The sequence below is a fragment of the Mastigoproctus giganteus genome, chromosome 2 (genome assembly GCF_048544385.1).
Source record: "Mastigoproctus giganteus isolate SK-2022 chromosome 2, ASM4854438v1, whole genome shotgun sequence".
Taxonomy (NCBI): Eukaryota; Metazoa; Arthropoda; class Arachnida; order Uropygi; family Thelyphonidae; genus Mastigoproctus; species Mastigoproctus giganteus.
This window is the reverse complement of record NC_143576.1, coordinates 18,452,179-18,466,043: the sequence shown is the minus strand read 5'-3', so window position 1 is coordinate 18,466,043 and position 13,865 is coordinate 18,452,179. Positions and strand designations below refer to the sequence as shown.

Here is a 13,865-nt window from a genome sequence, read left to right as displayed (position 1 = left end):
TCATTTTAAGATGGATGAAGAGCTGCTGGAAAGAGTACAGAGAAGGGCAACAAGATTAGTGAATGGAACAAAGGGTTGCTCTTATGAAGAAAGGCTTAAGTTTTGCAAATCACAGTGTCTGGAGACTAGGCACCTACAAGGTGATCTGATTGCGGTTTATGTATAAGGCCTTGAACGGTTTGAGCATCAATAATTATCAATAATTTATAATCATCAATATACTGGTTACGGTTTGAGCATCAATTTATGCCCTGAGGGGGCATAAATTCAAATTGAAAAAAGACAGTTACAGAATAGATGTGCAGAAATTTGCCTTTAGCCAGCAGGTGGTTGATTGCTGGAACAAACTTCCATCTGTCGTTGTAGAAGTTGATAGCTTAAATAGATTCAAGGCAGAGTGGATGGGTGAAATAAGAGTTTTTTTTTTTTTTTTTTTTGGCTGAGGCTAATGCTAATAAACTCATTTTTTTATAATAAAAAGTGGACCTCAGAAATGCCATACAAATTTACATATCACATTTTTCAACATATCAAAAATAACCTCATTAAATGAATGTGAGGCAGTCTGACTGAACAGCTATTATTTAGATTTTCAAACAATGGCATAGCATTTAAATAAAACAAGCAAAGTGCTTCACTCGAGTGACACGAGAGGAACAAGAACAGACTACAGTCAGTCCTCGTATAACACATGTTTACATTACACGAATTCAATCATACACGATTTATAAATAGGGGAACGATATCTTATATAACACGAACCGAATTCGCTTATGCACGATTCACCTTTGTGTTTACAAGAAATGGCAGTCGAACGCAGAATCACTCCAATCGAATGCAACACGATAGGAATGAAGAGAAGATTCTGAAAATGTTTTATATCAGTGAAGGGGAAACACATTTCACCATAATAACATAAAAGCCAACACAATTCCAGCTATCGGTATAATCGCAAATGCAATTAGATCGAGTTTACTACCAGTTTATAACAGATTCCATTAGCAGAAAGGCAACTGGAAATTGTTTTATGGTAGTAACCCCTAGAAATGTGCTTTAGTAAAATGTGAGGTGTTAATCTCTGCCTTAAAGGTGTTGTTTATTCAGTTGCTACAGCGCGCAGCTTTGTTTATGTGTATCAAGCGTGTCTCGTTTTGTAATTGTGCTTTATTCCCTAAAACTGAGTAAAATGCTTAAAAGGTGTGAAAAGGAAGCGTCCTGGTGAAGACACTGCAGATTCAGGTAGAAAAATAAAAGCAATATCGATAAACAGAGGCGGCCTGGGTCAAAAATTCTTACCCGGGAAAATTTGTAGTGACCTCATACTAGCGTTTATAGACAAAATTACACCGGCTTCCCGCCCACCGGGGTTTCCCCAGGAAGGCTTATGGCCAGTCCGCCTCTGTTGATATAGAGAAAATATGAAATTGTGAAACGCTTTCAGCGAAATGAAAGACCATGTGATATTGCATGTGCTACAGACCTAAATGAGGCAACGCCGAGAATTACAGAGAAAATAAAAACAACTTTCATAGCAGGAGCAACTCAAAGTGTAATTAAAATCCATTAGATTAAGACAAAGAATTGGAAGAGATGGAACAGCTGTCATCTGTTTGGATAGAAAATCAAACAAAAAAACAAGTTTGCTTACGATAGAAGCAAAAGCATTAGCAATATTTTATTACGTAATAGTCGTAATAAAATACGTAAATATTTTATTACGATTATTTATTGTGTTTGGTTACAAATGTGTGTTCAATCTTGGGTGGTCAGCACCTAACCCTATTTTTCCCATAGGGCCTGTTGTTTATATTGCACGAGGGTTTCTAGGAACACAATTATCGTGCTATACGAGGACTGACTGTACTCACAAATGTGGGGATGGCATACCTAGAATTATCAGCCTGCTTGCAACAAAGATTATGATTCAGGAATTCTTTTCTATGGGGAGTTTAGTCTGAAGCTTCATCTTGTCAAAGAGATAATGCCATCTTGTTGTTCCATATAATCAAAGATATTCTCTGGCCCTCCATCTGTCCTCTTCTGCACCTCTGCCTGCTAACTGGTTATACAGTATTTTCTGTTTTCATTTCAATACACTGAATTATGAGACAATTTTATGTGTGATATTTGACAGATGCCAGGCAATTCACATTTGCATTGTGAAATGCCAATGACAAGCCTAATCTACCATAGAGCTTCGATTTCACTGGCGTGGTGTTCACTGACAAAAATACAGATACTCATTTGTATCTTCTGGATGCCACACAAGCATATAGGTTTCAACCTGGGAGATCAGTGGCCCTGAAAATTACTAAAAATACAATAAAAAAACTTTCTTTATTATCATTATTGGTTTCTCTCATTTATTTTCAGTTGATATTTTTTTAATTGAGTTCAGCAAATCCTAATTAACAGATCACTGTTTTCAAATCAGTAAAAAAGCTAATAACTACTTTTTTTATAATTAAAACAAAAAAGCATATCACATACAGACACAATGTGAGTGTCTGTCAAACTGAGGGAAGTAATAACAAATGAGGAAAGTAATAACAGGTTAACTGATGCAAAAATAAAAAAGGAATTTTATGGAACCTCAAATAAAGAAACTCCTCAAAGATAATGTATATGAAACAAAGCTACAAGATACTGAAACAGCAGTTTCATAATCATTTAAAGTGGCTGTGCATGGATTTCTTGGGATAAGGAAAGAGATAATTATGAATCTCTGGTGCCACCTTCATTGCAATGTTATAAAGATATTGGCTGCCAAATGTCTTTGAAAACTTCATTTTCATCATTCCTATCTCAGTTCTATTCCTCAAAATTCAAAAGATGTTAAGTACATCAGCAAGGGAAATGCTTTCATCAAGAAAGGCATATCCATGATGGAAAAGCAGTACCAAGGTCACCAAGATACTGCCAGTTTCTTAAGAGGGAAAGCAGAATGAACTATAAGAAAACCTCTGACTGGCAAACATTTCTAAAAAAATAAAATGTATGTAGTAAATTATATGTCTCATTAAAATATTTTAAAATGAATAACTCATTTTTCGGATAGTATTCGTATTACCATATATTTGAAATCAGCCATTCATTGTTGCTAAAATTTTGCTACATCTTTCAATGACAGAAACATAATTTTGGTATTTCTGGAATGGGCACATCAATTTCCTTCAGAATCTACACCTTCTGCTCCATATTTACAAAAAAAAATTCTTTTTTTTTTTTTGTTGGCCATTGTTATTTTTCTTTTAATTTCCATAACCTAAATGGTAAGTTGTTCGCTGTTCTCTATTTTAAAAATTAGGGCTGTAGAAAGGAAGTGTTTTCACTGAAATTTCTTTTTCCAGTCAAGCACCTTATAAGTACTTTAAAATAAAATATCTTATTATAAAATCCTCTTCTTCCTTTCCATATTACACTTACAGCTGTTGCATCCATTCAGCTGACAGCCTGATTGCATTAATTTCGGTCTCCCTAGGCTACTCTTTCCTTTTGGTGTCCAGTCCCCTTTTCTTTTTTTACTAATCTTGTGTTTCGCATTAAGTTATATATATTCATTCCATTTGTATTCTATTTCTTATTCATTTGTTTATGGGTTCAATTTCACATTCATCTCTTATTCCTAACTTTGTCCCTTAACAATTTTTGTGTAACCTTATGTAGTATCACATAGGCCTTACAATTACGTTATATGTTCTTGTTTCCTTTCTTGGATTCTTATTGCTTTCAACAGTAATATTTCAGCATCTACCGATTTTGTTATGATTTCATCCATTATTCCATTGCTGCTGTTAATTTCTATGCTCAAATATTTAAATTTCATTACTTATCTTATTTTTCTTCTTAATCCAAATTTAATTCTTACAAGGTCCTTAAAAACTGTTCTCAATTTTTCTTTAATTATTGAAATTTTCATATATATTTTGCTGCAATATTTGAAGAAAAACATTTAGGAAAAACAGTTCGAGAAAACAACAATTATAGAAAAGCAATGTTGTTTTAATTTTTTAAGAATTTTTTTTTCAAATGAATCTTCTGCTGCTAGAAAATTGTAATGGAAGAGCAAATATTTTTATAAAATTTATTTCTTTTCTTACTACCATTACAGCATTCATAAAAATTTCTGACCATGAAAAAAAACATAATAATAATAACATCAAGTGAGGACCATTCCTATTTTGGGTTACAATACAATTCCTACATTTTTTTTTTCTCCTAAATTTCCATAAGCAAAGTCACCAGGGATGTCTGAGACATCCTAGATAACTTTTTCCTTTTGAATGATTACAATGCTAAAATTATTTTTACTGCTACATAACTTCTTTTTATAGTGTCTCTGAAATGCACTGAAAATTAATGCTCACAGCTTCACTAAATTCCATATTTTCAGTAGAAAAATTCGAAATCACCAGGGTATTTTAAACACATCTCATTACCACTAAAGGTTTAAGGAAAGTTAATTTATAGCTAACTTTCCATTCTGTGGATGTAAGAAAAATTTCTTTAAACCATGTTGTTGAATCATTAACCACTGGAAAACTGGCCACAAAAACTTTCAGAACTAGAGGGTATATGTAAATTTCACCCTATAACATGTATGCCAAAAAATTAAATTGTAAATCACATGGGATATAAAGCAGCCAACTACAATCACCTTACTAGAAAAAAAAAGTACTTCGGGTGATTACCTTTATTTCATTTGTTTTGAATGGAACAAATAGAAAGAAATTTCATTTATTTTTACATAAATATCATGTTTATTTCACATTCTAATCAACTATCTGAACATTTCTCTTCTCAATCATATTATGTTCACTCCCAAAAATATACATTATCTTGAAGTGTTTCACCTGATTCACTTTGAGTTTTCTTTTTCTATTTCCATGTCATTGTCCTTCCTCACACAGTAAAGCAAGCTTGTCACTCACCTGGAAGGATTTGGGTTCATACTCCATCAAAGATTGGAGAAAACCCGAAAGCCAGCAGCCAGTCAAGGCTATAGACTGGCCTAAGTGAGCGTTTTGAAATTTCTCCAATAAACTTTAGTTGGAGTGGTCTAAAAATCATTTCACCCAATACGCACATGAAAATTGGCTCACAAACACGACTGTACAAACATAATTCGTGACAACCCTGTAAATCAAATAACTACACAATAGTGCATCCACAATGAAATTTCTAAAAACAACCAATCACAGCGCCATTCTTTATCACCATTTCCCATTTTCAACTAAATTTCACATTTTATACTATTTATTAGTGAGCAGCTTCACATTTTTCTGACTATAACAGTATCGTGAGGGGGGGGGGATGGGTTGCCACCTATACTGAAACCTATATTGACATCAAAATCACATAAACACATCCCTACCAATTTATTACGGCTAATTTTATGGCAAGTGGAGGCACCAAAACCCAATTCATAAATATGTATATATTAATCTGACAAAAATTATGCCTGCAGCCCCACACCACGTGGCCGTTCCAGAGGCTAAACAGATACCTAAATCGACGATATATATATATATATATATTTTTTTTTTTTTTTTTTAAGCCTGAGAGTAAATTGGCATCCCTCCGATAATTTGCCTATTTCTATACTAACGCTAGCTAAATAAACAGTACATTTACGATTCTACCTAAAAAAAAATAACACTTTCACAAATTCACGCTGAAGATCATAGGATACCAAAAACATCTTTTTTTTAACGAACTGATTTTATGTTGTATTAAAATTCTCTGCTAAAACCAACTGATCAATACTATTGACAAAGAAACAAGCTGAACTGAAATCAGTCAATATAAATGCATACAAGTCGGCAACATTAATTAAATGGAAGTTCCATACTTCTTGAAGATCTTCTATATCTCAAATTGAAACCACGATGATAAAAAGACGCCATATTCTCTACAATCCATTTCATACGCCCTCTGAAACAAATGAAGCAAACACAACAAAAAATAAATAATAATCATAAATTATCATTGCAAAGTATCTTTCTTTATACAATAAAAATAATAATAACATAGAAAGTGTACTGAAGTACAAGAATGACCCCAGGCAGCACTAGAGATATCAACCCACAAGTTGTACTGGGACTGCGCCATAACAACAGACACGACAATCCCACACAACACCCCAGGGTCTTACATCTGTTGAGTATGGGTTTGGCACACCACGGGTCCTGAGCTGGATATCATCATTCTTCTCTTTCTTGGTGATTCATTTCTACTTCTCTCTCTCCCACTCTCTATCAGGGTAACTTTGGAATTATTTTTGGCTGGTGAAGCATAGGCCTCAGGCTTCTTTGCACCATACGGCTAATAATAATAATAATAATAATAATCAAGAGCAGCCAACACAACCCGAAAATCTGCCGTGGAGAGGCTGACAATTGCCCGGGAAGAAGGAGGAGGAAGGGACCTGATAGACCTCATTGAGCAACAGATGACAGCGATAGTTAACTTGAAGGATTATTTCCAGAAATCTGAAGAATTATTTTCAGACCAACCCATCAGAAGAGGAATCTCTCAGGGAGTTGCTCTGATCCAACGGTGGTTCTGTCTAGCACTCAACACGCAATTCACCATGTGCAACGTCATCATCATCATATACTAATGTATGACAAGTATAAAGTTATAGAATTCTTATAGTACCGTGATAATAGAATAAATATAAAAATAGCGAAATGCTTAAAGAGCGGTACTCACCTTGAATATAATCTGCAATAGTTTTATGAAAAGACTGATGGCTAAATATAAGGTGGAATGATTAAGTTAATGCATTAAGGTGGGATGAGATTTAATTTAACGAAATTTTAAAATAAGCGCAAGGAAGCAGAAGTGCACTACTCCGTGCCTGGTTGTCATAAAGTAGTTAATCTGGAACATAAAATAATTGATAATGCCAATAGTCGTGACGACAGACTTTCGTGAAGTTATAACGTCTTCAGTTGGCGGTGTTAAGTGAGAAATAACGCGTGCTGTATTTTAAGGAATTTTCTATACTCTCGTGACGCTTTTTTTGGAACACGTGGGATTCTAAGATGTGAGAGATTCCAAGCCGAAGAAAGGTGAAAGGGAAGTTTTGCGTTTCGGATGTTGAGATTAGTATTGTGTCTAAACCATTCGATAATGAGGGCTTTATATTGAAGAATATTGTGGCTGGTTTTTAAGTCTTATAATGGTGATAGCGGAGTCAATTAAAGGAGTGTGATTGTAAGTTTTAGCTTGAATTGTGAGTTCTGTACTAGCTTGTCCCGATCTAAGATGGGACAAGCTAGTACAGAATTACAGTGGTAGTATGTGCGACTGTTGGAGGTTTTGGTAGAACCAAACTTAGTAGTAGTAGTACTACAAATATAACAGGCATCACAGTTTGGTTGACATTTAATCAAGTAAATTATATTGTTCAAATCGTTGGTTGGGTATTTGTGTGTATCTTTGTAAGTGTTGAATAAGGATCCAAGTTTATTATAAGCTGAAAAAATAAGGGAGATATCAGTAACTGTAAACGCACGGCGGAATTGTCCGAAGATCATTATGGTATGGGAGAATGATGCGTATATTTGCGTTCGTGGTGGGTTTTGGTGGATTGTTAATTTTTGGCGGTGGAAATAGTGTGTTGAATGAGTTGGGTTGTGTAGTTCCTAGCTGTAAATTGTTCCGTGAGGTATTGAAGTTCATTGGTTAAGTCATTTTGTGAGGTGCTATATTTGAGGGCATCATGTATTTGGTTGTATGAAACCGCTTTTTTTGTGCAGAGGGGATGGTGCGAAACAAAATGTAAGTATTTGCCTGTATGTGTATTTTTTCTGAAAATCTTTGTACCTAGTTGGTACCTGTTTTGTAAACAGTGGGGGTTGAGAAAATTAATTTGGTTGTTGGTTTCAATTTCAAGAGTGAGTTTTAACCTATCATGTATTGAATTAAATTTTAAAAAGAGATTGTCTATAGCGGACCTATTGCCTATTATGAGTATGTCATCGGCGTAACGGGTGTATAATTTTATTTCTGGAGGGAAGGGTTGTAAGATTTGGTTCTCTATTGTGGCTTGGTAAATTTCTGACAGGGAGGCGGAAATACCTAAACCCATGAGTAAACCGAATATTTGTTAGAAAATTTTATTATTGAATCTGAAATATCGGGCGTCTAGTAAAAGTGAAGTGAGTTCAAAGATGTTATTAATGGAAAGAGAGGTACGTTTTGTCAAAGTGTTATGTGTTGTTAAGAATTTCCGTAAAGCCTGTAAAGTGTATGGGATATGCACGTTAGTATATAAAGCTATTACGTCAAATGATGCTAGGATATCTCCATCAGAAATTGTAGTATTGCTTATTTTCGGAAAGGCCTGATTGGTGTTGCTGATTTTGAATTCTGAGAATCTGGTAAGAGGGGATATAATTTGAACTAAGTAGGTGGATATGTTTGCAAAAGCTGACTTACTGAAAGAGATAATTGATCTTAATTGGTGGCCAGGTTTTTGTAGTTTGGTGATGCCAGACATGTGAGGAAGGATGTTGTTGCGGATTCCTATCTGTTGCAGTGTGTATAAATTGATTTCTTTATTTGTCTGAGTTTTCTTAAGATTAAATCTAGTTTATTTTTAAGTTTAGTGATATTATGATTGTTTTCAATTTTATATGTGTTTTGATCGCCTAAATTTGTTCCATTTCCTGAACGTAAGTGTTTTTGTCTATGATGACAATCGTGTCTCCTTTATCCACTTTTTGATTAATAAGGTAGTAGAACCAAACTTGCTAGGACTACTACCAAGTTTGATTCCACCAAAACCTCCAACACGCATACTACCACTATAATAGTCTTAGATCGGGAGAAGCTAGTACAGAACTCACGATTCAAGCTCAAACCCACAATCACACTCCTTTATTTGACTCCGCTAACACCATTATAAGACTTAAAACTAGCCACAAAATTCTTCAATATGAAGCCCTCATTATCGAATGGTTTCGACACAATGCTAATCTCAACATCCTAAACGCAAAACTTCCTTTCACCTTTCCTCGAAATCTCTCACATCTGAGATTCCCACGTGTTCCAAAAAAAAAGCATCACGAGAGTATAGAAAATCCCTTAAAATACTGCACGCATTACTTCTCACTTAACACCGCCAACTGAAGACCTTATAACTTAACGAAAGTCTCTCGTCACGACTATTGGCATTATCAATTCTTTTATGTTCCAGATTAACTACTTTCTACTTTATGACAACCAGGCACGGAGTAGTGCACTTCTGCTTCCTTGCGCTTATTTTAAAATTCCGTTAAATTAAAACTCATCTCACCTTAATGCATTAACTTAACCATTCCACCTTATATTTAGCCATCAGTCTTTATTTTAAATAAAGACTGATGGCTAAATATATTATAAAAATCAGGCTTTATTTTTATATTTAATATTAATGTATATATGGTGGCACCCGGGCAAGCACCCATCTCCACCAAATATCATATATCTAAAACAGAACTACTACTAGTAGAAGGGAAAAAAAAAAAAAAAACCTCATCGCCACCAGGATGCATACACTCAAGCGTGACTGCCCCTGGTGCTCATCCCTAAGTACCTGTAGCCAGGCGTAGATCATCTCGGTATTAAGTACCATCTCCACTTAATACGTGGAGATGGTACTTAATACCACGAGACGGTATTAAGTACCATCACCACGCCCATTGGATAGTAGTGCAATTCCCATGGGCATCATCTTCTCCACCTCCGAGGGGGCCTAACCCAGGAGGTCCTAAAAAAATAGAACAAAAAAAAAACAATAATATCAACAGCAATATTAACACCATTAAACATAAAACGAAAACTTAAAAGCATCAGACTACATGAAGTGGCAACAATCAGCAACATCAATCAGTATACAGAATGCCTAAAAAACATCCACCAACACTTGTAATCTTCTTCTCTTCCAAAACACTAACTCACAAAAATTACTAAACTTGTTAAAATTAGACTTAGTCTCTATGTAATGAGGCTGAAATCCTTTCCAAAATATAATAATTCATTCCTATACAATTGGCGATATTCCTCATACAATACATGATCCCAACTTTCATTATTATAACACAACTACAATTTGTCTGGGTTTCCAGACCAAAAAGAATACAAAAAACGTTACAGGATAACCATCTATGTTGAATTAATCAGTTCGGGTTTAAAAAAGGTTCTTCAACAGAAGTTGCCATTGCCACCCTTAAGAACTATGTAGAAAACTCCCAAGCTATGTACGTGTTGGCAGTGTTTATTGACTTTGAGGGGGCTTTTGACACGGTATGATGGGAGAATGCCCTTGTCACTGCGCTTGGGAAGATGTGACAACTATACTTACAGAATCATCAGGTCCTACTTCCAAGACAGATCCATCAGAATTTGTGTAAAACACCTAGTGTATTCAGCTACTGTTTCCAGAGGATGCCCTCAGGGGTCGGTACTGGGGCCTCTCCTCTGGAACGCAGTCTTAGATCAGTGGATGACAAAATACCACGAGGAGGCTATGAAAATCGCTAATGCCGACGACTTAGTAATTGCTGTAGAGGGCCGTTCGAGGAGGATACTCGAGGAAAAAATGCAAATTATATTAAATGATCTATTTGCATGGACCAAACTTAACAAACTAAAAACATCACCAACAAAGACCAAATTTATGCCCTTCAAAGCTCATTTTAACTATAATCGACCTCCTAAGACTTGGTAGGCAACTCTTAAATCCCATATGTATCCCAAAATAAATATTTAGGCATCCTAATCGATGATAAATTAAGCTTTCTGCCACATGAATGTAAACTTAGAGATAAAATTAGGAATTTTACTGCCCCAATCATAAGAATATCAAGGAAAGAATGGGGACTTAGTAAAAGAATCTTGTTTTTATATTATAAAACAATATTTCTGCCAATAGTCTCATATGCTGCAACCATTTGGTATCACAGAGTCATAACGGTTAAAATGAAAATGAAACTTATTTCTCTTCAAAGATCCATGTTATTATCTGTTTTAAATTCTCCTAGAACTGTATCAAACAACGCATTACAAGTTTTAGCAGGAACCATTCCCCACGATCTGTATATCGTATTCAAGGGGATGATAGGTCGGCTTAGGAAAGGTTTGGTATTCAAGGAGATGATAGGTCGGCTTCGGAACTAATGGGAATAACATCTGATCCAGTGAACGAGGTCAAACAAGAAAAGAAAAGATTGTGGGAACATCTGTGTGTGGACATGTGGACATGTGTTTTTGTAATGGGCGGCACCTAGAACGTCAGTTCATCTCCGCCTCGTATCTCTGTGAAGAACAGTACCACTGTAGCAGGGCCAGAAATAAGTAGTGTATGTTTGTGTGTATTCTGTGTGTGTTCTGTTGTTGTGTCTGACCGCTTGGCTACCCAGAATCACTAGTCACCTGGACAAATGATTCTGGGTACTCGTCCACACCACGGGAAGGTGGGCCAGTCTCAATGGAGCTCGCACTGTCTCAATTCGAGACTCTGATGTTGGCAAAAGATGGGCCAGATTCCTCTGGGGGCCCACTCCAGAGGAGAGAAAAAGAAAAAAAAAGAATTTCCCTGTGGTGTTAAAAAAAAAAAAAAAAAAATATATATATATATATATATATATATATATTCACACATGTACATATAATAATATATATAAAATAAATAAAAAAATAAAAAAAATATATATATATATATACATATACATATATAAAAATAAATAATAAATAATAATAATAATAATTAATAATAATAAATAAACAATAATAAATAAAATAATAATAATAATAATAAAAAATTTAGGCAATGTTGCTCCCTATTGAGCAGCTCCACCAGACAAAGGAGTAGAATTATTCGTAGCCGTATAACTAATTCTTCTTCTTGTGAAAACATCAGATGCAAACTGCTGAAGAGCAACATAAGAATCCTTGTCTCCCACCAGCAAAGTTTCATGCCCATGAGAGAGTGTAGAAACTGATGAACGAAGAACATCTCTAAAGTCATTATACAGCGGATATTCAAATAAAATGTGGCTACAATTTTCATTTTCCCCGCATTGACAAGCTTCCGTTCTAGAAAGACCAAAACGATATAGTTTTTCGTTAAGAGATCCATGTCCCGTTTAGAAGAAGGATGTATATAAGTCTAAAGAGAACCAAGCAGGTTTCTGCTTTACACAAAAGGTCACCTCAGGGAAAAAAGTCCTAGTAACAGATCCGACAGATGACGTATCCCAGCGGGTCTGCCAGAGATTTATCATTTCATTCCACAAACGATTACGTTCTTGCTTAATATCTGAATTAATATTCAGAACCAAACCCATAAATTCAGTTGATAGTTGGTTTTTTAACCTATAACAAAGACCTCTGTAAGCTACGTGAAGGTCCAATGGCAATACACCTGCAAGAACCTGCAGGGCAGAAGTTGAAACAGTTCGACAAGCTCTTAACATACATAATAATATTGTGCGTTGCATAGTAGCCAACTTCCATCGAAATTTAACAGTTCTAAGCCTGTGAAACCATACACCTGCAGCATAAGTAGCCATAGGAAGGAATACGGCGTTATAATAGCTTGTCATGGTACGTCTAGAAAGTCCCCAGTCTGAACGAGAAATTTTTACAATAGCACCAGTGAATCTTCTGATCTTTGTTGTTACATTATTTAAATGAGAGACAAAATTAAGCTTTGAGTCGATTGTAATCCCAAGTAATTTAGTTTCAGAGCCAAGTGGAATCCTGTTATTATTGATCTTCACTAAAGGGGGTCGTTGAGGGTTTAAATGTGATCCAAAGATCATCATTTTAGTCTTGGACGAACTTATTGTCAATTTATTATCCACTGTCCATTGGAATAAATTTTGTAAGACATCATTGGCATTACTTTCGATAGCAGATCTAGATGAACCATGAATTAAGATAGTAAGATAGATCGTCGGCATAAGCGATGATTTTGTTACCACTGAAACTACGGGAAATCCAATCATGCAATACCATATTCCATATAAGAGGCCCTAGGATAGACCCCTGCGGACACCCTCGTGAAACTTCTCTAGACACCTCCTGAAATTTAGATTTCACTAAAATGTGACGATTTGAAATAGCTTGTGAATAGGTGGTATAGTTGCTGAGAGCATCCAGCTGATCGTAACCGTTCGAGAGCACTCTGCCACCATAGAGAGTCAAAAGCGCCCTCGAAATCAACAAAGGTAGCTAACGTGTACTTTCATGTTGAACTCTCAATGCTGCCAGCAAATTCAACAACTGCATCTTCACAGGACTTCCCTACACAGAACCGTATTGATTAGAGGACACCATATTTTTCGCCTGAAGAAGATCAGTAACACGCAGAGTCATTAGACGTTCTAGAAACTTCCCAATATTTGGCAAAAGTGCAATAGGCCTATAAGATCTAGGATTTAATGCTGGTTTATCTGGTTTTTTAATCAATTTTAAAAGCGCAATTTTACACATATCAGGAAAGAGATCTTCTTGGAGACATTTGTTAAAAAGTAAAAGCAGTACTTGTGGACGCAATTTGAAAAATCGCAAAATAAATGTATTTTCGACCAGGTCTATCCCTGGACATTTCTTAATATTAATCTTTTTAGCAACAGCGGTTAACTCATCAATGGTAAATTCTTCTGTCTGAATATTGGTGGTATAAAGCGAATTTGCAACTCGAATATTTGAATGTACAACAGAATCAGTAATTATATCATCCACCGGGAATAGTCTGTCAAGAATAACATTAACTGTATTCATCCAATCAGTGGTCTCCAGGAAATCTTCTTTCACAGTGCCGTATACATCTAAAGAGTGAATCTTATTACGAGCTATCTTATAAATAA

The 13,865-nt window shown here is 35.3% G+C and overlaps 1 protein-coding gene across 1 annotated transcript in view; it reads right to left on the bottom strand.

Moving 5' to 3' along the window:
- Positions 1 to 5,925, bottom strand: part of rictor (rapamycin-insensitive companion of Tor) — a 707,794-nt gene extending 701,869 nt beyond the window's left edge. The window contains exon 1 of the mRNA XM_090388323.1: positions 5,852 to 5,925. Within this exon, the coding sequence (XP_090244449.1) occupies positions 5,852 to 5,906 (55 nt within the window). The 5' untranslated portion in view covers positions 5,907 to 5,925. The remainder of the gene's footprint in view (positions 1 to 5,851) is intronic.
- Positions 5,926 to 13,865: the final 7,940 nt, after the last annotated feature.